Source organism: Pholcus phalangioides, unplaced genomic scaffold (assembly GCF_987345545.1).
Source record: "Pholcus phalangioides strain wild (caught in Gottingen) unplaced genomic scaffold, Ppha-v1.0 ptg000043l_1, whole genome shotgun sequence".
In the NCBI taxonomy this organism is placed as follows: domain Eukaryota; kingdom Metazoa; phylum Arthropoda; class Arachnida; order Araneae; family Pholcidae; genus Pholcus; species Pholcus phalangioides.
The window spans coordinates 3,178,216-3,203,773 of NW_028301629.1; the positions used below are offsets into that span (position 1 = coordinate 3,178,216).

A 25,558-nucleotide genomic window follows, 5' to 3' on the forward strand; every position below is an offset into this window, starting at 1 on the left:
CTATCTAAAAAACTATATTCTTCATTCCACTCAGTTCCTTATGAACAAAGCTCATAAACTGAGCTGAATGTTTAAACTAAAAGTTCGGTTATTTTATCTGAGTATAAGGAGACATCACAAAACAAAGAACCTCATGAGCCTTAATGAGCAGACGACATGTAGGGAAAGTCGCTTTGTTTGGTTTCTTGCAAGCTAAGCTAATAAACCGAGCTGACTATTCAAAGTAAAAGTTCAGTTAATTTTTCATAACAGGGAGACATCCGAAACAAAGAACCTTGAAAGAAGCAGACGACAGAGACTCTGAGGCTTAATTTATATACTGTTTGTGCTGCCATCTAATCTCAAAATTTCTAACAACTCAAACGATGATGAAAACAAAAAACGAGAGCCTGGAGAGAGCGATCCGTTTTTTTTGGAATATTAATATCATTGACTTCGTAATAAATATGAACCAAAAAATCATTGATCAAAATGGGGGAGAAAGCTTTCATGATAATTTACTTACTCTTACGCATGTAAATTATCATGAAATTTTCGTACAAAATTTGTACATTTGTGATAATCAATAGATTAATTATATTTTTAAATGAATAATTACATTTTTTCTACAAAAAATTATTTTTTGTAGAAAGAATATAATTATTTCTTTCCATAAAAATATTCTGACAATATGCATGATCGAACACATAAGTGAAAATACAAATTATGTGGTCTTTCGTTAGGGTTACCAGATTCAAAACTGAGTACGGGGGAAACCACCTCTTAGATAACGCTACTTTTCAAAACTTTTGAAAGAGATGGCGCCACTGTACTAACGGTAAAATTATATGAAAACGTAATTAAAACCGGGTTTTCCTAGGAATAGGCTTTCTGCGCCGCGTAAACCGAACTGGGTCATTTCGCGTCGGTAGAAACTTGTTACGAAATCACGCTGTTTTTCCTAGCGTGGCTCATCAGCTTAGGGTGGCTATATAGTATATGGCCCTGGCCAGGGTCGCAACTATAGGGGGGGGGGGGAGCAGGTGGATCTCGTGCCCCGGCTTCATTCGTAGCTGAAGATTTCTGCCTCAACTTCATCTATCACAGCTGAAGATGTTTGCCTCTGCTCATCCGCAGCTGAAGATGTTTGCCTCTGTTCATCCGCAGCTGAAGATGTCTGCCTTCGCTCAGGCGTGTACCTATAGTGGGCGATGGAAACGACCGCCTCTCCCAAAAGCCGAATGATACGGGGAAAAATTATCTGTTCCGTAAAATACGGGACGATCCCGCGCCTGCGAGGCATTCCCCTTTAGAGCCAGGGATTTTGATAGGCCCCTGTACAAGGCCGCAATTAGGGGTCGGGGAGCAGGCGGGTCTCGTGCCCCAGGCGCTGGAATAGAGAGGGCGCAAATTTTAATCTCAAACCTCTCCTTCAACATTACAAGCGGGGGGGGGGGCGCCAAGATGCGCACTTGCCCCGGGTGACCAAGCATCTAGTCGCGGCCCTGAACGTCAGAGAGCAGCTGTTCCACATACACACGGTTTATAACGGTGAACTGATTGTGGATTAGGAGCACAAGTTCTTATTACCGTCCCATTTCCATATTTCCACCGATGCCGCTTGTACCAGTGTCACCTATTGGCTGTTTTTTTTCCGTCTGTCTAAAGTAATTACCGTGACCTAACGATGCAAACCGTTTTCTCCCGTTTTTATTTATTTTTAAAGTTTCTACGGACTTTTTGCCCACCCTGTATAATATACTGCATATAAGTACCTTTATGTAATTTTTTTTAATGTTTATGATTTAATTTGTTTATAATGTTTATGAATTATAAGTTGATTAATTTTATTGTTTTACCGTAACTACAGTATATACAGATAGTCGTGCCATCTGTCTTTTAAAACCTGTAACTCAAACTGTATCTTATAGGTCTCGTGTCTTTGATTAAAATTTTTTTTTTAAATCTAAATAATTGATAATTAAAATAATTATCGCAACAATTTATTTATTTAGCTTTAAAATTCATGTTCCGATTTGTGTCTGAATGTTTTCATACTTATTTATCTGAAAACGTCAGATTTGATGATGATAATTTACCGTAATAATTGGAAATTATTTAATGTCTCGATAATTTTTGGATGGAAAGAAAAAAATGAATGTTTGTGTATAATTCCCCCCCCCCTCCACCACCCCCATGCTTTGAATGAAATAATTGCGATGAAGAAGGAAAAAAAAAATGAAGATCAGGTTCCACCGAGATTTGAACTCGGATCGCTGGATTCAGAGTCCAGAGTGCTAACCATTACACCATGGAACCACGTCCGTGAAAGCACTTTATCCTTATTATAAAATATTCTTCCTACAACACTTACTGAAGGGTTTTAATCATAGGTATCATGGTCGTCATCACCACATCCTCGAGTAGAGCCCCTAGGCTGGAATCTTTTGCGGGCCCCCCCGACCAGACTTTCACGGGGCCCTTTTAAGATGGATTTATAGCGTTAAAAAACAAAAAAATAATGAAAATCGTCCCGGGCCCCAGGACTGGAGCCTTGCCAGCCCACCCCTTATGGGGGCCATGGCCATGGTACCCCCATGGGCGAACGCAGAATTTTTTCGGGGGGGGGGAGTTAAATTTATTTTTTCTTCTCAAAGAGGAGTTAATGTTTTATCCCGAACACATTATAATCTCGGCTTTTGCGTTCGCCAATGGGCTCTACTCAGGGGTGTGGAACGATGATAATGGAGTAGGGCCGTCTTAAGAGCATGATGGGCTTCCGGGCCAATCGACTTTTCTGAAGCCCCTAGCATGGGCGGAGATGCGGGCCCCCCCACCCAGCATCAAAGGTGAAGTCGACAGATATGGATAGATGAATCGACATCATCATCATCTTGCCCCCGCCCCCAGCAATAATGACTGCGCCCCCCCCCCCCCAGACTTCCAAGTCTATTTCGCCTATGGCCCCTACCTGTAAATTTCTCCAAAAGTTAAACCACTTCTCCTTTTTGAGATTGAGGCCCACTTGGCCCTCCGGGGACTCCCCTTACTCATGGGCGGAGATACGGGGGGGCATCCCCCCCCCCCTCCAGCATCAAAGGTGAAGTCGACAGATCTAATGCATATATGTATAGATGAATCGACATCATCATCATCGTGCCCGCCCCCAGCAATAATGACCTTGTCCCCGCTTATGCCCGGGCTGTGCCATCTTAACGCATAGGCCCAACCGGAAGCCCACAAGTGAAGAGGGACCTCACAAAAAATGGTTTGTTCTAAAGGCGACGGCAATGAGAAGATGTAAATTTCATTTTTAAAGACATGAACATTTTATTTACACACACGGACAAGTTATACGCGACATCCATACTCTATGACGAAATACAATCAACTGATTAAAACGTTCGAAAAACTCTCAGGCCATCCGTTGCTAGGTTACCATCCATCACAAGGCGAAAAGCGCTACAACGAGAAAACGTGACATCGTGACGTCACAGAGTATCGTTTATGATCGGTCACTACACACTCCCCCCCTAGTGTCAACGAAATTTGTGGTCGAATATCTGTCGGGGAAGTGGACGTGACGACCGGAGCGAGTCACAGTTGCTGGTACTGCTTGTGCTGGCAACGCTGTACTGGATGGCTGAATGGGCACTTCTGAAGGTACCTTAAAGCTATCTCCAAGGAAAGCTGGAATCAAACGATCAATGGAGATCCTCTTGCTTGCCCCATTGATGCCAATGTCGAAAAATTTTTCTCTGCGATCTTTGACAGGAAACGGGCCTTGATATGTTGGTTGTAAGGCAGGATGTGGTGCGTCGTTGCGTACGAAGACATGCGACGCGGATTGCAGATCACTAGGAATATACGTCGGCGTGTATCCGTGAGTTGTTGTAGGCACCGGCTTCATTGAACGCATTAGCTTTTGGATTTGATGGACGAAATCGGATTGTATAATGTCTGGTGTTTTCGAAAAATACTCGCCGGGCAACTGCAATGGTGTTCCGTAGAGGATTTCTGCGGAAGAGCATCCCAGGTCTTCTTTCACTGCTGCTCTTAGACCCAGTAGGGCGAATGGAAGAGCATCAACCCAAGCAGGATTCGATTGAATACGGCATCTCAGGGCAGTTTTCAGCGATCGGTGTTGTCTCTCGATCAGCCCATTTGCTTGTGGATGATAAGCAGTCGTTTTATGATGTTGGAATCCTAGATATCTGCTCAAGCTTTGGAAAAGCTGGCTCTCGAACTGCCTGCCCTGGTCGGTGGTGATCCTGTGCGGTATGCCGAATCTTGAAAACCAAGTGGCAATTAATGTTTTGGCGACTGTTTCGGCAGTTTGGTCTGGCATTGGAGAGGCTTCGATCCACCTGGAGAATCTGTCTATCATCGTTAGGAGGTACCGAGAACCTTGGCATAATGGTAATGGACCAACTATGTCAAGATTGATATGCTGAAATCGGTTGTTAGGTACCTTGAATTCAGTCAGCGCGGATCGAGTGTGTCGGTAAACTTTAGAGCGTTGGCATGGAATACATGCTCTAGTCCACTCACGACAGTCAGATCTAATTGAAGGCCAAACAAATCTGTCACTCAGCAGTTTTGATGTTGCTCGCATGCCAGGATGTGATAAGCAATGCAATGATTCAAACGCTCGTCGTCGTTGAGAAATTGGTACAAAAGGCCTTATTTTGCCGTTTGACACATCACACCAAATTTCGGCTGTTGCGTCAGGAAGGCTGAGTTTTTTCAGTTGTAAAGATGATACACTAGAATTTAAGATGGTTTTGAGATCGTTGTCATTCTCTTGGTCAGCTGCGAGTTGCACATAATCTAAAGGTGTGGGTACAGAAATGGTCGATATTCTAGAAAGAGTATCAGCTGGAATATTTTCGACACCTTTTATATGAAGAATTTCTGTTGTGAATTGGCTGATAAAGTTCAACTGTCGTAGCTGGCGAGGTGAACACTTTTCTGGTTTCTGCCTGAACGCATAAACCAACGGCTTATGGTCACTACAAATACAGAATTGTCTTGCTTCTAGCATATACCTGAAGTGCTTGACAGCAGAATAAGCTGCAAGTAATTCTCTATCGTATGCAGAATAACTTCTTTGTGCGCTTGAAAGCTTCTTCGAGAAGAATGCAAGTGGTTGTAGCTGATTATCGTTAGATACTTGATGCAAGGCGGCACCTATAGCAAAATCACTGGCGTCCACATGTAAAACTAATGGTGATGATGCTGAAGGATGGTGCAAAAGAGTGGCATTAGCGAGCTGAGTTTTGCATTTTTCGAATGCTTGACTGGTCTCAAGAGTCCAAGGAATTGATGTCTTGTCATTCTTCTTGGTGCTGGACAAGAAGGAATGAAGTGGTGCTTGCACAGCTGCTGTAGATGGTAGAAATCGCCTGTAAAAGTTCAAAGTTCCCAGAAATCTTCGAAGCTGCTTGATGTTTTCTGGAAGAGGAAATTCTTGGATTGCACGAACTCTGTCCGGGAGAGGCTTTGAGCCGTGTTCATTGACCAAATAGCCCAGGAAGGAAATTTCCGGTACATTGAATACGCATTTAGATGTGTTCATTGTCAGTCCGTACTTATCGAGTCTTTCAAACACTTCTCTAAGGTGCTTGTGATGTTGCTCTGCGTCATGGCTGGCGATGAGCACGTCATCAAGATACGAGAAACAGAAGTCGAGATTGCGTAGCACCTCGTGAATGAAGCGTTGGAACGTTTGTGCAGCGTTTGAGAGTCCGAACGGCATGACTACGAATTCAAACAAACCAAAGGGTGTTATGATTGCTGTCTTGGGAATGTCGTCGGGATTTACAGGAATATGATGAAATGCTTTGACCAGATCTATTTTAGAGAAAACTTTACATCCATGCAGATTCTGCGCAAAGTCCTGTATATGTGGCACTGGGTAGTTATCCGGCACAGTAATTCGGTTCAGACTTCGATAATCACCAGTTGGTCTCCACTCATTCGGTCCTTTTGAAACCATGTGCAACGGGGAAGCCCAGTTTGATTTCGATGGACGACATATACCTTGGTCCAACATCATCTGGAATTCGGTCTTGGCAATCTTGAGTTGAGCTGGGTGCAATCTGCGTGGCTTTGCGAAAACAGGAGGACCTTTAGTTTCTATGTAGTGCAAGGTATTATGGGAAGCTTTCCTCGAAAACGGACGAGGTCTCGTTAATTCGGGAAATTCCTTCAAAATTTCAGTTATAGCACTGTTTCCGGAGATTGTTTTAATCGTTGTCGAAGGTCCATTGTAAGTAAAACCTTTACACGTGAGAGAAGTGAGTGGATCTATAAGTCGCTTGTTTTTGATATCGATGATGAGTCCGTAGTGAGCAAGGAAATCCGATCCGATAATTGGTCTCTCAACGTCAGCGAGGGTGAAATGCCATTTGTAATTCCGCCGTAAGTTCAAGTCCAATTCCAGGAGTTTCAAACCGTAGGTAGATATACGGGAACTATTTGCAGCGAAAAGCCCAAAAGTTGTCGGTTTGCCGTTGCCTTTGTAAGGTAAAATTGATATATCAGCTCCAGAGTCAATTAAAAACTTCATGCCGCTTTTCCTTTCCATAATGAACAAACGGCTATGATGAAGACTGCTATCGCCGCCACCGCATGCCGTTACTGCGGGGGGCTTGGACCGTTTCCCTGAATATTCTGAGCGTTGTAAGCGCAAGGGGACTTGCATCTGAAAGCTTTATTTCCGAACCTGCTATGATAATAACACACTTTAGGGTTTTCATCGGAGTCTCGATATCGCGAGCGATTCCTAGAACCAGAATAACGTCGGTCTCGACTGGAGTTTCGATAGCGGTTCCGGCTATTCCTCGGATATTTGCCCAACTGCTCAACTCTTTTAGTCAGCTCCGAGATTTGCAGTTTAAGGTCTCTTATTTCCGAGCAAGACGAGGCTTCTGCTACATAACCGTAATTGGGTTCGGTGAGCTCAGCTACTCGATCAGCTAACTCGGCTAGCTTGTCGAGTTCTTTGCTGCTGGCTGCTAATACCGTTTGTATACTCTTTGGTAGCCGTTGAAGCCACAAATTTTTGAGGAAAGTCTCATCGCTAATTCGCCCTGTCGAAAGCTCGCGCATTTTACGTAGCAACGTACTAGGCTTCTGATCACCTAGGGATAGGTCTTCTAACAATATCTTGATCTCTTTCGCGGCTGAATGCTTATACACAGCGAGGAGTCTCTCCTTGAGTTTCGAGAACGGATCCGATGCGGGAGGATCGAAAACAATGTCACTTACCGTTGACAAGATCTCCACATCTAGGCAGTTGACTAGGTAGTTATACTTGGTTCCTTCGGCAGTAACATGGTTAATCTTGAAGGCAGCGTCGAGCTGGACGAAAAAAAGTTTGATATTGTCCTTCGAGAACGTCGGCAGTTTCGCGTGGACAGCTTGAATTCGAAGATCGCTTTCTTGCTGTTCAGCCATGGAGATAAGTTCTTGGCAGGTTCAGGATCACGTCCGGGTCACCAGTAAAGGCGACGGCAATGAGAAGATGTAAATTTCATTTTTAAAGACATGAACATTTTATTTACACACACGGACAAGTTATACGCGACATCCATACTCTATGACGAAATACAATCAACTGATTAAAACGTTCGAAAAACTCTCAGGCCATCCGTTGCTAGGTTACCATCCATCACAAGGCGAAAAGCGCTACAACGAGAAAACGTGACATCGTGACGTCACAGAGTATCGTTTATGATCGGTCACTACAGTTCAAATGTTCCAGAATATATCTGGCCTCCAAAACAAAAACAATTGGCATTGCCCACGGGCATGGCCCCCACAAGGGGTGGGCTGACAAGGCTCCAGCCCTGGGGCCCGGGAGGATTTTAATCATTCTTTTGTTTTTTCACGCTATAAATTCATCATAAAGGGGGCCTCATAAAAGTCTGGTCCGGGGGCCCGTAAAAGATCCCAGCCTAGGGGCCCTGCTTCATGATGTGGGGGCCATGCCCACGGGCTATGCCCGGGTGGGACCATGAGTTATGATGGCACTCAGGGGGTGGCTTGAGCTTACCGCTCGCCCGGGTGCGAAGACCAGTGTCGTCATAACGAGTGGGCCCACCCGTACACGGCCCGGGGATCTCAAGGGAAGAGGGGGGGGGGTCTCATAGAAATTATAACCGGTTGAAATTTTCGAAAATTTGTCAAGTCGGGCCTCAGAAAAATCACCTGGCTCGAGACGGCCCCCCATGATGCTCTTAAGACGACCCTGGCGAAGACTCATATGCCTCTCCTAAAGTCGACCCGGGTCTGGTCGACAGGACTTCGATCAAGAGAACCTGTCTATTAGATAAACCCACTGAGCTATAAAGGAAATTTCCCTATAGCTCGGTGGCTCACAACCAGATTTTTTATTTCAAGTCTATCTCCGACTATGTACATTTGCATCTTGATGCTGTAAATTGGGATGTAGAGGGTCTAGGCATTACCTCCTAGACAGGGCCGTCTTTAGAACATCGTGGGCGCTCGGGCTAAGTGATGTTTCTGAGGCCCTCCCTGGCAAATTCTCGAAAAATTCAACTACTTCTCGTTTTTCCGAGGCCCCTCTTCTCTTTAGGCCCCCGCGTGGTGGCCCATGCGTTAAGGCGGCACTGCTCCTAGATACATCTCTAGAACCTCTAGGAGGTAATGGTCTCGGTCAATTCGTCGCGCTCAACTTGCCGCGTGACAATTCGTCGCGCTCAACTTGCCGCGTGACAATTCGTCGTGCTACAAACTCGTTGCGGTACAAATTTGGTAGAAGCATTCCATATTGAAACTTAGTATATGCTATGTGGACCACGGTAAATTTTTCATGCAGTAATAATTCGTCACTTTTTCGCCTGGTGGTCAAAAATTGAACAATTTGACTGTGTTCGGATGAGCAGTTTTTGAGGAAAACTACTCACAGAGTACGGGAACTTTAATTAGAATCACCTTCTATTGGCTCTACAGAGGGGGAAAAAAATACCGTAAAGTAATGTACGTACTGGTCCCCACATAGGGGGGCCCGGAACGGTTATCATAACTTTTCTGGTTTTTCACGCTATAAATTAACTACAGAATGGGCCCGTTAAAAGTCTGACCGAGGGGCCCGCAAAAGATTCCAGCCTAGGGGCCCCGCTACAGGATGTGGGGGGGGGGGCATGATGGAAGACAGCTTAGATACTTCGAGCCCTTATACGTCTAGTTTTTTTTTATAAGTCTTAACTGGTATTTGTAATAATTTTTAAATGTCTTATCTAAAAAATAATAATTATGTACATAGTGATCAATATATACATATTTACAGTTGCCGTGTGAATCGTAATATTCGATTGAGTGGAGAAAGTCGATATTCTACCATAAATAACATTGTCTCTATGGGAGAAATTTTGGTTCCAGAGGATCCGTGTTTAAGAGAAGTGGGAGTGGGTATCCTTTTATTCATTACCCAACTGAGCGGGACGGACTGTATTTGAAAATTATTCTGTTTCATTCGATCTTTGATGGCGCAAAAAATAATCGGGACAAATAGGCGTCCCGAAAGCCTATTTAACAGCGAAAAACAGGGGCATCTGGTCACCCTACACTAGCCACACCTCGTGAACCCACTTGCCCCATAGTTTATGAATATAATGCCTAAACCTGACTATAGTCAGCATGGCCCCCACAAAGGGGGGGGGGCTGACAGGGCTCTAGCCCTGGGGCCCGGGCAGTTCTCATCATTTGTTGCTTTTCACGCTATAAACTAACTACAGAAGGGGAGCATGAAAGTATGACCGGGGGCCCTCAAAAGATTCTAGCCTGGGGGCCCCTCTCCAGGATGTGAGGGCCATGATAGTCAGGTAGAACCTAGGTGTATCTAGCAGGCCTGCTTACGAGCAACATGGTGGAGATGCCCTTCGTAGTTCGTGCCTTTAGGACAGGGGGTCTTCAACCTTTCTCTAATCGCGAGCAATGCCTGTACCCCCATCATCAAAAGAAGAGCACTCTTACCACAAGTTTGACATACCCATGCATGAAATCAGGAATTTCAATCCTTCACATTCTTGGAGATAGGCTTGGAAGTCTGGGAGGGGGGGGGGGCACGGCCATTATTGCTGGGGGGCACGATGATGATGATGATGTCAATTTATCTATACATATATGCATTAGCTCAGTCTATAGCCACTGGAATAAGGGCTATAGACTGATAATATATAATCCTTATCAAGTCGCCTTAGATCAGTCGAGTTCAACGCCGCCGCCCCCCCCCCCTCGTATCTTCGCCCATGATCCTTCAATGCGATATTTATACTAAGTGTTTATTGGGATTGTTTGGTGTTTACTTGATCATCTTGTGCTCGCGAGCACGAAATCGGACACGCGCTTCGAGCACTCTGGGTGCTTCAGATCAGAGAGCACCGTGGTGCTCACGAGCAACGGGTTGAAGATGCCTGTTTTAGGAGAACCTAAATTTTCCGAAAATTCTCAATTCCTCCCCCACATTTCCTACGTAATTCATAATTCCCCCCATTAACATGAATAAAAGGAAGACCCTGTACTTCCTCCACATTATGCATTGCAATGAAACACCGATAAATCCGGAAATACGAATAATACGTATTCACAGTGACTAGTCACACATGTACACACAACACAACCATGACGAGATACATCCTTCTTATTTATTTTTTTTGGGGGGGGGGGGGGAAATGCCATCGCGGAAATGTCAATTATTGCATTTTTCGGGCATGTATAAAACCGACATGGCGGCTCGATTATATCAAAATCTCATCGTTTGTGACTCGTAACGCGGACGTTTATACGTTGGCGGAATACGTAATAAAGTTTTTTTTTGCTTTCCGTGCGTTGTATCAAATTTCAAGATTGCCAAGACATGTCGCGGCAACAACACGCGTGACGCAGAGGCAAGACCCGAGCTCGCTTTAGGCGAACAACTCGACATCGGACCAATGACCACGAAAAATTTTTCCTTATAAGTTGGATCCACTTTAAATTCTACGTGAATACAACTCGACAAAAAAAAGGAATTCAACATTCATAGAGTGACAACGAGGAAGCATTTTTAGCCAAATAGATGAATGGTAACACAATACGTCCCGTGTTTTCACGTAGGGGGTCATTCAAGTATTACGTAAGCAGATTTTCAGCCATTTTTGACCCCCCCCCCTCGTCAGCAAAACACTGTTTCCCCCCCCCCCTTCCCCCTGTCAGCAAAATTTCGTCAGCGGCTTAGAATATTTCATATCTTCATAAAGGGTTGGTTGATGACGTAAGTGACCTTCAAACCCCCCTCCCCCCCTAGTCATCAAAAGTCAGCAAATCCGAAACCCCTCACCCCTCGATGCTGACGTAATACTTTAATGACCCCTAATTTGGCCGATCGAATAACGACGATAATTAAAACTATACATTACACCACTCACATATATTTGTCATGTTAAACGTTTTATTTTTCGTGGAATTCATTTTAATTACATTGCAATACGCGGTAATGCTTCATTTCCCGCCATTGGCGATTTTTCAGTGATTCCACCACTTTGCTTAGGGGACGTTCAAGTATTATGTCAGCAAATTTTTATCCATTTTTGACCCCAAAAGTGTGTCAGCAAAATTTCGTCAGCACTGCCCCTCCCCCTAACTCTTAACGCATATTGGTGGGATCAGAAACGTACGCGAAAGGGAGGAGAATAGGGGGCTCGTGCACCCCCAGGCAGCAAAAAAAATATTTTTTAATGCAAAAAATATTTTAAAAGAAATTAAAATTTCGAAAGAAAATACCTTTATATGTTATTGTAATGAATTTCTGTTAATATCAATGTTATGAGAAGAACAAGAACTCCAAATTTCTCTTGAAGAAATTCATTGCGACCCACCCTTTAAGCCATATATGGTATACCCTTGAACCGCAGACCAAATATGGCCCTGAAGGTTACCTGATGTGGCTTGCACCCCTTCAAATCCAATTTTGTAAAAAATGAACTAAGCGGCACATTTGCAAATCATTTAAATGACCCGTGGCATAATTCCAAAGCATTTAAGTGGCCCGTGGCACATTTTCAGATCACTTAAGTAACCCGCGACACAGTTCCAGAACACTTAAACGATCCGGGGCACATTTAGAGATCCCTTGAGTGGCATGTGGCGCAGTTTCAGAGCACTTAAGCGGCTCCAGTGTGGTTCTACATCACTCAAGTTACCCGCGGAACATTCCCAAATTACTTAAGTGAACCGAGGCATAATTACGGATCACTTGAGTGATGCGTAGCACAGTTTCAGACCACTTAAGCAGCCCGAACACATTTCCAGAGCACTTGAAGGATCCGTGAAACATTTAGGGATCACTAAAGTGACTCTGTAGGCATGGCCCCCACAAGGGGTGGGCTGGCAAGGCTCCAGCCCTGGGGCCCGGGACGATGTTCATTATTTTTTTGTTTTTTTACGCTATAAATCCATCATAAAGGGGCCCGTGAAAGTCTGGTCGGGGGCCCGCAAAATATTCCAGCCTAGGGGCCCTACCCTAGGATGTGGGGGCCATGTCTGTAGGGGATTTATTAATAGGGAGAATATTAGTTCAGGTGCCCACAAACCAGCGAAAGGTTTCCTCGTTTTTATCACACCGAGTAAGATGCCATAAAGAATATTTCATATTTTTATAAAGGGTGGTTGATGACATAAGGATCATCAACCCCCCCCCCTCTTCCCCTTGCAATCAAAAGTCAGCAAATCGGAAACCACCCCCCTATCGATGCTGACTAAATACTTGAATAACCCCTTACTTTTGGCATCATTTTTGGCGATAAATGGCGATGTCCCGTATTTGTAATCAATTTTCCGTATGTATCTGGAGGACACGTAGCCAGAAAGTCTAATGATATCAGATGTGTAGTTGAATTTCGTCTGGTAAAAAGATTATTTGAGGCTACCGCCCCCAGTCGGGCTCCGAACTCAATACCCTACGAGAAAACTAGATGTAAAATTTTGTGGCTTTGAAACTGAATTTTAAGGCCTTCTTGGATGACGAGGTCAATTGATTTTGAGTGATTCGGGCTGTCGAGGAGATTCTTACGCATCCAATTAGGCCACGAGACCATCGTTATTGTCTCTAATTAAAACTGATTTATGCCTATGTTCGGCGGAAGAGCCTTTTATCATTGGAGTTATTTGGGGAAATTGTTCCGACTTTTCCGCGATGAGATCGTTAAAGGATGATAAAAACACGGAAAGTCTCGGAACCTATCTGCTGATTTTGATCAGCAACATTATTCAAACTTACTAGTGGATATATACAGTAATAAAAGAACTTTTTTGGAATATATGACTGAAATAAAACCTTAATTTTCAATCGTCACTAATTTTTAGGACAAAATTTCTGGTTTGGTCTCTGGACCCCACGAGGTGCAATCGTCCTGCTTATTTGAGGAATTTGTGTGAGTAAATATTAACAATAGTCGAACTTGGTTAGGAGCCGTTCAAGTATTACGTAAGCAAATTTTCAGAAATTTTTGACCTCCTCCCCCCCCCTTGTCAGAAAAAGTCAGCGAAACGCTAACCCCCCCCCCCCCACCTTGTCAGCAAAATTTCGTCATCAGCTCTGCCCCTCTGAATCCTAACTCATATTTTCATAAAGGGGGGTTGATGGCGTAAGCACTATCCAAACCCCTCTCCTTCCTTGTCATCAAATCGGAAACCCCCTCCCCCCCATCGATGATGACGTAATACTTGAACGGCCCCTCAGTGCAAAACCATATAGGACTTCATAAAATGAATCAAACTACACAGAGAAAAATGAAAATTATTCGTTATACTGATACGTCGAATTTTCTCCAAAATTATGAATTTCGATTCTATCACACACTCATCCTGAACTTGATTTCGATAATTTTTTGTGCCCCCGTGAATTTTATTGTCCAAAACCCTACCAGGAAGGTTGGTAAATCATGGGTTACGATCTTTTTTTCTTTGAGCTCGAGTGCACCGCACAGCTAGATGGATTTTTTTCTCTTTCTTAAATATATCTTCGCATCAGCCAGCTGGTCACGAGAGCTCATCTTATTTGTCACCGGTCATGGGCCTTTCCCGGCAACCTTACATCGCTTTAAAGTGATTGCCAGCGATAAATGCTCTTTACTTGAGCCTGGCACGCCCCTGCACTACGCCACATGCTGTCCAGAAACGACGCCCTTTCACTTCCGTTCGCCGGCTGCCCGTCTACACAGACTATGGATGCTTGGCATACTACGTCGAGAGGAATCAAAGGAAAAGATAAGAAAAATGGTGAAATTCCTTGAGGAACATCCCGAGAAGATAAGGGATCCGTCTCCTGCAACTCCGGTGCCAGCGGGGGAGTCCAGTCAAGTCACAATGGAGGCAGTTTGTTTATTTTCGTGCTCCGTTAAAAATTTGGTTTTAAAACGTGAATATTAGGTTATGGCAGGCCGTAAATGCGTAATTATTGTCTATTAAGTGTAGGAGTGGGGGTTCACATATGTGGAGTTGTGTGGTGGTGTGATGTAGGGAAAAAATTTGGATATTGTTAATGCCACACGTGCTATATCGGTGCAGTCGCGATCAACGGGCGACGGTTACCATCTTCCGCTATCAATGACTGGAAATTTTCAGTGACAATCGGTGTAAATTTTTCATTTGATTTGTCGGCGGGAATGTCAGCTTCAAAACGGTATGAAGATCATTCAAACATTCCAAGTAGTTCGAAGTGGATGGTATGATTACAAACTCCGGATATAAACTTCAGTGGTTTTCAAGCGGTGAAGGTGAACTACATTTGAGGACAGTTTGGACATGATAGGGGTGAGTGATTTTCGAAACTTGATAGTAGAGATCATTAACCAGAACATTTGCTATAATTCAACCTGTTAATCGTTGCCATAACTCTTATAATTGGGGAGATATGATTTTGTAAAAAGAATCCAATGTTGTGTGTATGACTCGCCATTTTCGAACCAGGTGACAAGTTTTATTATACATGTAAATGGTTTTTGGACTTTCGAAGTCCGGAATTGTTTCTTTAACTGATTTTCTTTTGCCATGGTAAAAGTTTTTTGACGAACATTATACTATTAATATTTTGTGAACGAATTTCATTTGGTGACCATTCAACCGGGTCACACATGTTTCTCATGCATTGGTGTTCATAATTCGTAGTGGTGTTAATAGTTTTGTGCTGAATTTTCATTTCTGAACATTTTACTATAATTTTTTGTGAACGATTTTCATTTGGCGACCATTCAGTCGAGTCGTATACATGTTTCTCAGGTGTGGTTATTCGTTATAATTGGTAATGGTGTTAATAGTTTTGGGCTGAATTTTCATTTTTGAACATTTTACTATAATTTTTGTGAACGGATTGATTTTGTGACCATTCAGTCAGGTCACGCATACGTGTCTCATGTGCTAATATTCTTTATAATTGGTATTATAAGTTTATTATTATGTTTATTATATTTATATGTTTCTCATGGTGTTAATAGTTTTGTACTGAATTTTCATTTTTGAACATTTTACTTTAATTTTGTGAACGGATTCGATTTGGTGACCATTCAGTCAGGTCACGCATACGTTTCTCATGTGCTAATATTCTTCATAATTGGTAGTGCCGTTAATAGTTTTGTACTGACTATGGATAAGTCAAATAAGACACCTGTAGGGATCCCAGCTTTTGATTCAAACATGGACAAAAAAGATACCCTTGTGGGAACTTCAAATCAACCAGACTGTACAGATCACCCATTCCATAAGGACATGAACACGTCAAATCCAATATTAGATCTTGAGAGAAGCGAGCACAATGAACGGGATAAAAAGAAAAAAGACCAGAGAGATCATCCAATTAACAAGAAAGCCTCCAAAATTCACCAAGTCTTTAAAAATTTGGCCAGGTCTTTCAATGAAACCTTCAATATTAGCTCCCGTTTAGTAACATCGGAAAACTCAGATGTCTCAATCTCGTCGTCAAACTCATCGATTGGCTCCCTCTCATCTTCGTCGTCAACGTCAGACGTGGTCTACAAACTGAATTCCTGCAACTCACAAACATCAATTTCGAATAAAGCAGAGCTGATAAAACGGAAACATAAAATGGGTATTTTCAACATACAGAAAACATCTTCATTTGTGCATAATGAACAACTAGAAAAGCAAGACTCGCTCAAGTTCAGCATAGAAGATTCAGAATGTCAGAGGAGAGTCTTTCGAGCAACTGATGCCTCCAATAAACCGACTACATTTACAAGTCAAGTAGCAGAGAAAATCCCATTGACAGAAAAGACACAAAACATAGATCTTGAAACAACGGAAACGAAAACTGAACCCTCAATGGTATTGAATAATAACACTCTACATGATCTACAGACTTCCTCTATAGAAGAAATGGCGAGTAATTCCGGGGAACAGGAACAGGGCAGTGAATCAAAGACACTCCTCTCTACTGATGATCTCAATTACAATGATTCCCAAAGTCAGTTGGGTGTTTCAAACACACCACCTTCTTGTCGGCGCAAACAGCTTGGTAAACTAAATACTGACATATCTTGTGACCCTGAATCTCACTCGAAAGGAACTTCTCTCTCACTAAATACATCGACGGTCCAACAACCCAATCACTTTCCTTCGAAAATAATGGACTCATCAGTTGAATCATGGGATGAAGGCAGTTATATGGATTCTCTACCAGAGGGAATTGATTACACCGGGAACGACAAGGAACTTCAGACAATGCTTGACTTTTTAGACTTCAAGAAAGAGAAACTTGATAAAAGCCACTTTCTCTTACAAGAGAAGTCAGCAGAAATACAGAACCTCACTTCACATAAAAATTCCAAAAGTTATAAGAGTGGAAAAAAAAAGAAAAGTTCTGGTAAACAAAACGTCAAGTCTCAAGTTAAGAAAAGGAGTGAGGAGAACAATGCTGCCAATATGAACATTTCCCAAGAAACAGAAAGTTTATAAACCTCCAAGGGAAAAAAAGAGAACCTTGAGATAAGGGTGAAAAAACAAACTCAATATGAAGACAAACTTTGCTCTCAGATCAAGAATACCAAAAAAACTTCTCGTCGGTTTGAAACACCCAACTCAGCTGAAAAACCTGTCAGACGAAGTTCATCAAGACTTAAGGAAAAAGACAAGAACCTTGCCATATCTAGGGGTCAAGGAGGTTCTGAGGATCTCCTCAAGCCCATTTTGATAACAGAAATGCAATCCAGTGATAATTTGAGTAAAAATAATTCTGTAACCTTACCTTCTCAACAAGCATCATCTGAAGTCATATCCAAACTCAACGGTCAACAAGTATATGCACAAAAAACGATGGGTGCCACTACTTCACTCTCAAGTGATTTTTCAGCACATAAGACACTCCAACCAAATGTACACGTGCTCCTGGAGGAGCTTCGGGAAATTTTGAACTCCTATACAAGTGATAAAGCCAGAGGAAATGTAGGGTTCTGCATTCCCGCTAAACAACGCAAAAGAAGCAATAAAATAATTGATGCAATCAATATCTGGGCAGACAACATCCTCAAATTTACTAGGGACAACTTCTGCCAAACAGAAATATCTTCTCCTCAGGAACAAACGCTCACTTCGACTACACCACATTTTTTTACTCAGTCTCACCAAGACCGTCTCTCAGCTCAACCACAGATCGAGAAACTTCTCCAACAGCAGATTAGCAATATGGGTGAGATGCGCAACAGAGCACCACAACAACCTCCAAAACCACAAAGAGATGTCGCCAAAGAAACTCACAGAGAGGCTGGAGTCAACACCAACATTCCAGAAGTATCGCATGATCTGCCACAATCAGAGAAAGTTACATTATCTCCATCTGCAACCACATCAATTAACACTGCAACTAGTATTAAAGCTGTCAACACCTACATCTCTGGAGTTGGAACTCGGGCAAGACTTGAACAGCGGTTAAGCAATAATTACAACCTCCCTGCAGCGTCACTGGAAAAAACCAACTCTATGATAGATTCTATTGTGGAATGGATTGAGGGGACTATAAAACAAGAACTCAGTGGTTTGACACAAACAGACTCCCCATCACCACAAGGGCAATGCCTTGAAAAACAACATGGAACTGCGAGAAAATCGGCAGAGAAGAATTTGCCCATTGTGACTAATTCTGAAAAAATCACACAGATATCAATTCCCATACCTTCCCCTCCTCAACAAAAGGACTCTGTAATATCAAATCACGTAGATGAATTGAATGACAGTTCATCTTCATATGTCATACTTGACGAGATCTCTTCCAATACGGAAAATCCTTACCAAGAAGTCAGCTACAGGAAGAAGCAGAGGAAAAACAAGAATCGGCAGATCTATTCAGTGCTGTTATACAAGAACAGATTGGCTCAACCACATCAAAGTAACAGTAACCACCAAATTATTATCAAAAAATTTGAGAAAAAAATTCACAACATCAGACATATTAGAAATGGTACGGCAGTTGATTGTTACACTAAAGAAGACTGTAAAAACATCCAAAGATTTATACTCAACAACCGAAGCCTCCGGCAGTACATATATGTTGTGTGCCCAGGCACCGATGATTTTAAACAGCACCGACCTCAACCGCAAACATATGCAGGGGTTAAAACTTCAAATAACAAGAACTTTGGACGTACTTTCAATAATAAAACAACAGCAATGTATCAGAAAAATCCAAACCTCTTGGGTGATATTGCCTATGAATCCGAGGAACAGAATTATAAGAGAGAGGCCTCTTCGGCATTCAGATTTGGATCCGGCTTGGTTTTCTACAATCGTTGTCATCTTAAGAATCATAGTGAAATTCGAAGCAGTCGTACTACATATGCAGGAATCTCTTGTGCTAACCAGAGAAATCTAGCCTCAAGAGCTTGTAATACCGTGTATAGGTATGCCGATATCAATGAATCTAAACTGACATTAAACGCTATTGACCAAAAGGACATCAAGCAAGTTATGAATGACTTAGAAGAACAGTTAAAATACAGCAATCTACAGGAGCTCATTGCTAGTGCTAGAATAGATGAACATAGAGGTCAAATCACTTTGATATGTACAGACTCGTCGGCTGCGAAGGTAATAAGTTCGGCAGTCGCGAACAATTTCAAGTTGAAGTTACACTTGAAAAATTGATAACAAGATAACACATCGTTTTCCTACACATATAAGTCAGGTAGCTTATTATATATAACTATTTTAATATTACATTTTTGATATACAATGCCTCAAGATAACATCAAGGACGCAATAGCCAACTCCCGGATAACAGGTCAAAATAGCAGACGGGAAAAACACCCAAGATTATGTCGACAAGAGCAAATTCAATGCTCTTCAACGACACCATCTCCAATGGGCAATCTCAAAATACTACAAATAAATGTAGATCGAACTAGAGCGGCAATAAACTTGCTTGTAGATACAGCAATCAAGGATAAGATTGACATAATTGCCTTGCAGGAGCCAGGAATATCAGGGAAGCCACTGCGCGGATTTCCGAAAAGATGGAAAAGATGGATGTCCAGAAATGGGAAAGCGGCAATCCTGGTGCTCAATCCAGACATTAACCCTATGACATATCATACGAGCAACAACATCACATCGATTAGAATCTCACAGCCTCAACATGATCTAATATTAGCTAGTGCGTACTCTTCACCAAAAGATTGTGTTGAGAATGTCCTTAAAGAAATGGACCAACTATTGAAACTGTCCACACAAGCGAACTTATTGTTGTGCGGCGACCTCAATAGTCATCACCCGCTCTGGGGAGACCATAGAACAGATACTAGAGGAAATAAGCTCATTGATTATTCTAATAGGAACAATTTATATTTTCTCAACCATAGTAATTCTCCTCCCACCTTCGAGACGGATTATGGGAAAGGATGGCCGGATGTGACTATTACGAACTCGCATGCAACACTACTGAATACATCTTGGAAAGTGGACGAGAAAGTGACTCTCAGCGGACATAAATATATTTATATACAAACGAATGTGACTATTTGCCAAAAGCCACAGAGACGATATAAAATAACAGCGAGGAAGCTAAAGGTTTTCATCTTGAAAACAAAAAGCGTAATTGAAACAATACAATACAATTTGAGGAAATGTCAAGACAACAAAACCCTCCAACAAATATGCCAGGAACTAATGACCTATATTACTAACATGTGTGAGCAGACATTTCCAAAAGTGAAACCTTCACCAATTCAAAACCTCGCATGGTGGAATGATGAACTAACGTTAGAAAGGAAAGGAAACGTCTGCGAGCACTAAAGAGGAGGTGTGAAAGAGAAAATGATACAGACACTCAAATAAGGTTAAAGCAATTATATCGAAAAGAAATTGCATTATACAAAAAGAAAATCAACAGGGCAAAAAAAGAAGGCTGGATGAGATTTTGTGAAAAGGCGACGGAGCCTTTTGGGAAAGCATACAAGACCGTCACAAATACAAGCTCATTTCTTCCCCAAACATTCCTCGTAAATCCTGATCATCCAACAACATCTTTGCAAGCTGCCCAAAACATTTTAGAAGAAATTTTCCCCAAAAATAATGGGGAAAATGAAAATACTGTAATGCAGTCAAGAAATAAGCAGAATACTGATACCAGAAACGATCCACCTTTCTCAATTCAAGAAATTAATAGAATAATTGATAAACTAAATGTGAAAAAAGCTCCCGGTCCTGATGGAATAACAAACGCATTGATTAAAAGTATACATGCTTTCCACAAGTTCTTTTTCCTGACTCTCTTCAATAAATGCCTCAGCTTCAATATTTTCCCTACAGCATTCAAGAAAGGGCAACTGATACTTTTTCTAAAACCAGGAAAAGATCCGAACAATATCAATTCATACCGTCCAATAATTCTTCTAAACACAATCGGCAAAATTCTCGAAAAATTGCTGACACAAAGAATCAACTACTACATCGAAAAAACGAAGTGGATCAGCGATAAACAACATGGATTCAGAAAAGGGTTCTCGACGGAGACAGCACTATCAAAGATTCATGACAGCATACAAACATTTAAGAGCCAAAAACAAGATGTTGCCCTAATATCAATAGATATTAAGGGAGCTTTCAATAACATTTCACATAAAACAATAGTAAAGCAACTTCTCAACATCTCAATGCCGGACAATGTGAGAAGAACAATGATTGATGCAATCAGAGAAAGACAGATATCCCTTCTTACGGATGAAGGTGAGGCCACTATAATTCAAACAAAAGGGTGCCCTCAAGGTTCCTGTAGTGGGCCTATGATGTGGAACCTTGTCATAAATGATTTACTTACGAAAAACTGGCCAGAAAATATAAAGATTCAAGTGTATGCGGATGATATTGCTATGGTAATTGGTGATTCAACAATCCGCAAGGTCACCGAGCACGCAAAAACAGCAATGGTATTATTGGATACATGGCTCACAAAAAATAAATTAGAAATCGAATTCTCCAAATCCAATTACTTATGGATTTCTCACAAAAAGGGAAGACCAACCATTAGACTGCGAAACAATCCAATAAGACACAATATGAACATCAAATATTTAGGAATAATGTTTGATAGAAACCTGACATGGTTCAAACATGTGAATTATCTGATCACGAAAACACAGAAATGTTTACAAAATTTTAAAAGAATGGCTGGTCCTACATGGGGCATTAATACGAAAATTAGAAATACGCTTTATAAAGTGGTCGCCATCCGCATTATAGCATATGGTGTTATCGCATGGTTCGGTGATCCCAAACAACAGTTAAGAACAAAAGTAGACTCTCTTCAAAGAAAATTCCTGCTATTCATCACTGGAGCCTATTCCACAACACCAAACAGTGCGTTACAAGTATTAACTAACAATCCTCCTCTACATATACTTTTGGAAAACGAAGTACAGAAAGCAAATTTAAGGCTAAAGCGCGAGATTAATATAAACAATGTAACATATCTTCCTACAGATGTAGAGCATAAACATCCACCATGGACGTATCACCCGGTGAAAGATATTTTGCCAACACAGGTCTTGACCATAGATGCAGAAGAATCAACAAATCGAATTATTTTCACAGACGGTTCAAAGACGGTGGATGGCGTAGGGGCCGCCTACATCAGTATATACATGGGTGAAGTAACAGACAAATGGAACTGCCGATTGCTAAATAACAACACTGTATTTCAAGCAGAGTTATACGCAATCTGGATGGCGGTCAGTTATGCAAAAAATTGTGCAGAAAAATCAACTATAAAGACAGACAGCATGTCATGTATACAAGCAATACGAGACGTAGAATCCCCTTATAGCCTAGTGCATGACATTAGAAAAACACTAATGGATCACAGGAAGATTGCAATACGATGGGTGAAAGCTCATGTAGGCATTGAGGGGAATGAAATGGCGGATAAATTCGCAAAAGAGGCTACAAAACATCAACATGAAAACCATCTAATGAAATTACCGGCATCCTACATTAAAAATCTGCTCTTGCAAGAAGCGTCAGAGAAATGGCAACACCATTGGCAAATATGCACAACTGGAAGAAAAGTCTTCGACGTAATACCAAAAGTGGGTAAAATGAAAGAAGTCATGCCGAGAGAAATAGTAATGTTCCTCACAGAACACGGTCCATTCGGTGAATACATGCAAAGGTTCAAAATCAGCCAGACCAGTACGTGTAGATGCGGCCATCCGGGAAGCGTGATACACTATGTGACACAGTGTGAGTACACAAAGGGATACCATTTACAGGCGCCACCGAACGGACGAGAGATCTTGTGGAAACGGAAAATTATTTTACAAAGATCTGCAACGAGGAAACTACAACAAGTCTTGGGCTATCTGATAAATTATAAAGAAACTATTTTGATAATAACTGGAAGTAGTGAACAATCCACTAGTGATTCGGAAGTGGAATCTGAAACGGATGCGGGTTCCATATAGAGGGGCGCACTTGGGATCCTAAACCATAACATTTGAGTAATACACCCTGTATAATTTATGAATGTTTTTGTATATACAATTTCATAGTATGATGGTGGTTTAGTAACCTTGTATATTAGTAGGAGCTCATTATGGCATTTGTTGTGAATATGTGACGTACATAGTAATGTTTATGTGTGTCAACAATTATTATAAAAATGGGAATTTATATTTTGTAATTAGCGTATATTATGTAAATATGTGTGGGTAATTCAAATGTGATCGCTGCCACCCAGCACTGTGAACAAGGGCTGTATTTGATTGTTCCCGCCGCACTTTTTTAGTATGATAGTAATTTGTAACCTTGAATATATATTTGTATGAGTTCATGGTGATATTTGTACCCAATACTACCTTCATACAGTAATGTTTTTGTGCATTCCCAATGGTATAAAAAAGGGAAATTTTTGTAAAGTAAATAATATATGCATGTAATTCAAATGTGAATGCCCAGCACTGTCAACGGAGGCTCTGTTTGATTATTCCCGTTGCAGTGCAGGCTCTGTGTGAATTCTCTGTGTGTGTGTGTGTATATTGCATATTCTGCAATAGGTCAGGCAAAACTGCTCAGCACTGTGGACGGAGGCTTTGTTTCTTCGTTTCCCGTCACAGTCGAGGCGCTCTATATATGTAATTTGTATACATTGTGTGTTTTGATCATTCTCAAAGCTCTCCCACTTCAACTTGCCAGCTTCTTCCTCTTCTTTCTTGCCCACAAGTCTTTTCCACATTTCTTTCGGAATCCCAGGCTGCGGTCTCCGGCCCTTATGTGCCACTGGGCGCACGTGCAATTTTTCTCCCTAGTCATTGGATTCAGTCACCCATTTTTGTCAAATGGCTTGTACGTTGCATCGGGTTGATGGCTGTCTTCCTGGGGAGAACGACGCGAGTAATTCGAAACTTGCGAGCACGGGGCAAGGGGAACCACCACTATAAATCTTTGCTTACTTTTCCGACACAACTCTGCCTCTTTTGAGGGAACGGAAGTAAGGTGCTTTGCATCAGTCCGGGGTTGTGAGCGGTTCTATCTATCTATCTATCCGGTGCCAGCGCCGTTAAGGAGATCGCCGCGTCTTCACCCTGACAGTGCGCTGGTGGCACTGTTTGCGAGCGAGGAGCAGGATGAATCCCAAACCTAATTAATGACATCTCGGAGAAATTAGACTGACTGTATTAAACTGCCGGAGTGCAATGAGGTGCTCTGCCCTTCTTGTCATTTGATACAATCCTTGATCAATCAAATTTCTGATTGCGCCTTTTGCGATACGATTTTTATACAACTTTCCATGATTATTTATTATCCGTGCCCGTTGCACATTGACTTTAACTTGATTAATTTGATTCTTCGATTTACATAATTTTTGATTTCTTTGCACTGTATGTAATCTTTGACGTATCAATAAATTTTTGTTTTACCGGAGATGCCCTGTTCCCCCCCCCTCCGGGGGGGGGGGGCGAAGTGCTTACGTTGCTTCTTGCGACAGAGCCTGGGTGTCTCGCGGTTTCTCCAGTTTCTCCAGCTGTTATAAACCTTCGTATGGATAGCGGAGAGTGGCATCATCCTCGGATAAATCGCCATCTGGTGGCAGTGTCGGCGATTTGGAGCTATGGCCTGAATCAGGTCCGACCGTCCATGTACGGTCCCGTTCAGTGCGCACGAGCTCCAAGCCATGGGCGGAGATACGGGGAGAGGCATGGGGGCCCAACCCCCATGCATTGCCCCCCCCCCCAACATCAAAGGTGAAGTTGACTGATCTAATGTATATATGCATATATGAATTGGCATCATCACCATCGTGCCCCCCCCCCCCAGAAATAATGACCGTTCCTCCCAGAATTGGAGCACAACTGAAACTCTTGGCTGGCCCAATTCCATTCTAATCATATAACCAGGTATGTTAATATGGTAATGGTATTATATATAGAGGCTTTTATTGCGGACAAACCGAATGCACTTTCAAATTCATCAATAAATTTAATTGCCCAGATTGATGAAACATATGATAATACTGACAGTATTAGAACTTTGACCAGTTTCTTAGAAACTAAGAAAGGGTTGATATTGAAATAAACATATTTTTTAAGAGCCAGGGCCGCAACTAGGGGGGTGGCAGGCGGGTCTGGTGTCTCGGGAGCCGGACTAGAGGGACCGCTAATTTCACTCTTTAACCTCTCCTTTAACATTATGGGCGGGCGGGCACCAAAATGCGTGCTTGCCCCGGTTGACCAAGCATCTAGTTGCGACCCTGTTAAGGGGCCATTCAAGTATTACGTAAGCAGATTTTTAGCAATTTTTGACCTTTCCCCCCCCCCCCTTGTAAACAAAATTTCGTCAGCAGCTTAGATTATTTCATATCTTCAAAAAGGGTGGTTGATGACGTGAGCAACCTTCAAACCCCCCTCCCCCCTTGTCATCAAAAATAAGCAAATCCGAAACCCTCCCCCCCCCTCTCGATGCTGACGTAATACTTTAATGACCCCTAAGAGCTGTTCACGGTTTGCGCTCCCTCTATGAAGATCATTGATCTTATAATTTATTGCAACTTCCCAACTCCCAAGTTTTGTCCGAT

The 25,558-nt window shown here is 42.2% G+C and overlaps 2 protein-coding genes and 1 non-coding gene across 3 annotated transcripts; 1 reads left to right on the forward strand and 2 right to left on the reverse strand.

Moving 5' to 3' along the window:
- Positions 1–2,226: 2,226 nt before the first annotated feature.
- TRNAQ-CUG (transfer RNA glutamine (anticodon CUG)) lies at positions 2,227–2,298 on the reverse strand. Its single transcript has one exon. It is a non-coding gene; the product is annotated as a tRNA-Gln (tRNA).
- Positions 2,299–6,618: 4,320 nt separating this feature from the next.
- LOC149063798 (uncharacterized) lies at positions 6,619–7,440 on the reverse strand. Its single transcript, XM_089255598.1, has one exon. It carries the CDS (start codon positions 7,438–7,440, stop codon positions 6,619–6,621), a length of 822 nt encoding a protein of 273 aa, XP_089111724.1.
- Positions 7,441–19,224: 11,784 nt separating this feature from the next.
- On the forward strand, positions 19,225–20,283 carry LOC149063799 (uncharacterized). Its single transcript, XM_089255599.1, has one exon. It carries the CDS (start codon positions 19,225–19,227, stop codon positions 20,281–20,283), a length of 1,059 nt encoding a protein of 352 aa, XP_089111725.1.
- Positions 20,284–25,558: the final 5,275 nt, after the last annotated feature.